The sequence below is a fragment of the Tupaia chinensis genome, unplaced genomic scaffold (genome assembly GCF_000334495.1).
Source record: "Tupaia chinensis unplaced genomic scaffold, TupChi_1.0 Scaffold000111_1, whole genome shotgun sequence".
Taxonomy (NCBI): Eukaryota; Metazoa; Chordata; class Mammalia; order Scandentia; family Tupaiidae; genus Tupaia; species Tupaia belangeri.
Genome location: NW_006159575.1, coordinates 2,558,272 through 2,561,094, shown reverse-complemented (window position 1 = coordinate 2,561,094; position 2,823 = coordinate 2,558,272). Strand labels below are relative to the sequence as shown.

Below are 2,823 nucleotides of genomic sequence, written 5' to 3'. Positions count from 1 at the left end.
GGGGGCCACCCACGGGAACCGCCCCCAGCCACTGTGGATTGTGCGGCCATCCTTGGTCCACATGGTCAGTGGTGGTGGGTCCCCCTCCACTGGACACTGCAGCCTCACGGTGCGGCCCAGCCGAGCCACCTGCCGCGGGACCACCTTGTCTGCCATCCTTGGCGGGCCTGCAAGTGGGCCAGAGGGCTTGGTTAGGGCAGAGAGGACCAACGGGGTCCACCAGGACCACCTGGCCAAGCCCAGGGATGCTCCTCCTAGGCCATAAAGCAGCCCACACACCAGAGCTCACTGCCCACTGGCCTGGCTCTGGGAGATGGAAGCCAAGACCAAGATCCCAGGGAGTCAAAACGGCCTGACTCAATAATCCCTCTAATACCACAAATCAAGGAGGCACAGACAGTAACAACATACCCCGAGGTCACAGGGATGAGGGACCTTCAGGGACAAGGGGTGGCAGGCACTCCCCAAGGCCTCCATAAGCACTGAGACCCTCCTGCCTTACAGGTGCATCCTCAGAGGACTATTCTTTTTCCCCTGGCCAAGGACCCTAACCCACCTCCTGAAGCCCTGGGTAGGTCTGTGGGTAAGCCACGTGCACATGCGAGTATGGTGAGTCCTTACAGGACCTGTGTGCCCGGTGTCCCTTCTACATTGGCCATCCACACCTATGTGTCTGTCCCCGGATGCGTCCTGTGTCTGAGTTCATGAACTGCATCTGCTCCAGTCTGTCTGCCTATTCCAAGGGCCAAGTCAAGTGGCTTAACCTCCAGGAAGCACAACCCCAAGGCCCTAGGGTTAGAGGGCAAACCTCTGGAGAGACAGTGACCTGGTGGGGTCCAGAACACACAGACCCTGCAGGCATCTGAAACATGTGGGGGCTACGGACATGAAGGACCAGACCTAGCATCTCCTGAGCCTCAGGCCCCAGAGCCTGGCAGCACTCCTGCAAAAAAAGGCAACCCCTTTCCACGGCTCCTACACCTCAGGGATCACGAGGGCCTATACCATTACCTCACCCATCGCATCCCCAGATAAGGGAGGCAGCCATGGGCACCCCAGCTGTTCCCAGGACCCAGTTCCTAGCGAGCTGTAGAGGGGTGTCCACCCTGCACTGCAGCCACCCCTAGCCATCTCAGAACCACAGCCCCAGGCCAGCTACGCATGGAGGTGCCAAGAGGCAGCGGCTGCTCAGCGATGCTATCGCGATGGGGCCTGAGGGCGGCATGTGTTTTTAATAACCAGCTGGTATTTCTTCAACATGCAATTACCAGCTGGTTGTATTACCACCCTTGGCAACCCCAGTCCAAAGTGCTTCTGTGAGCGTCTTCAGAGACTCAAGTAGCAGCTTCCATCCTGATCCCACATGTGGGGATAGGGACCCTCACAGAGAGCCCCTTGCTGACTCTTGGCACCTCTCTTGAGTAGAGAGAATTACCAGCCAAGAGCGGAGTTCAGAGCTTCTTAATCTCTGATTCCAGGGAGCATCACCCCAGTCCTGCTGGGGGACTGTGGTGTGAGGATATGGGTTTCCTCCCTCTGTTATCAAAAACACCAAGGACAGTGCCAGCAAGCAGCATAGTGGTTAAGGTACTGTACCCCCATGTGGCCGAACACAGCCCAAGTCCAGGACCCAGCCAGACTTGTGTGCAAACATGCCCAAAAGAAAATGGAGGAGAAGGGATTGTGGCGTGGCCATTCCCCCCAGGGGTGGGGGGTGATTTCTCCTTTCTGTCTCTCTCTCTCTCTCCTGCAAGTGCATGCACCCTATAGCAAAAATCTCTCTCAAAAACAAAAAACAAACAAACAAACAAACAACAAAAAAAAACCACACACTAAGGTTGGAAGCTGTGGAGGGACCCCTACCACACGCTGGACCTTACCTGCCAGGCCCACCCTACTCCCCACCTTTCTGGGACCCTCTTCTCTGACTCACACTCCTCTCCCTGGTCCCTCCCACTCTAGCCCCACCTTCATCAGCCTCCTTGGTCTCCCTGGAAAGGGAGAGACGGCAGAGCTGGGAGGGCTGCGGCCCACTCCTCCCTGATTGCCACTCTCTCCGTGAATCACCCCGGGCAGCAGCAGGAGCTGTGGAGCACAGACATGGAACTCCTGAGACTCCTCTCCACCCTTCCTGGGGTCTCAGCTCCATTCCCAGGCAGACCCCACCCACCACCTGTCACTGCCTGAAATTCCACCATTCACAGGGCCTCCCAGGCTGCAGGACAGAGAGGGAATGGCAAGGTCTCTCCTGGTCCCTGCAGCCCTCCAGCCTGCCCTGGTGCCCTGAACCTCCTGGGAAGACACCTGGGCACAAGCCTTACACACACGCAAGTACACACACGTGCACATGCGTGTACACATGCCTGCAACGCCCCAGAAGAAGCGACGGGAGACAGAGTGCCCAGCCCTGTCCTGGACCAGCATCCCCACCTCCAGGTGCACAAACTCCCTGTGAGAGGAGCCTCAGCAGCACAGAAGCTGGCACCCCTGCCCCCACCCCCAGGCTCCTCCCTGACCCTGGGGAGGAAGTACAGAAGCTTGAGGAGGTGGGAGAGCCACTGAGGACCTGCTGGGAAGCAGGAGCCCAAAGGATGACCAGTACATATGGAGAAGTCAAGGACCCCTGCTTACGGCCACTGCCGAGAAGAGGGGCAGGGCCAGTGACCGCCAGACTGCGGAAGCGTGGCCCCCAGGGCCAGCCTACAAGCTTTGCTAAGGACAGGCAGGCGGCAGCGGCAGCGGAGCCAGAGGAGCCAGGCTTATCCTAAAGCAAACACCCGTCCCCTCCCCCTCAGCAGCCCTGCCCCCACTCCACCCCCACCC

The 2,823-nt window shown here is 58.8% G+C and overlaps 1 protein-coding gene across 1 annotated transcript in view; it reads right to left on the bottom strand.

Moving 5' to 3' along the window:
- Positions 1 to 2,823, bottom strand: part of FGFRL1 (fibroblast growth factor receptor like 1) — a 15,767-nt gene that overhangs the window by 4,304 nt on the left and 8,640 nt on the right. Inside the window, 1 exon segment of the mRNA XM_027770076.1 lies at positions 23 to 167. Within this exon segment, the coding sequence (XP_027625877.1) occupies positions 23 to 167 (145 nt within the window).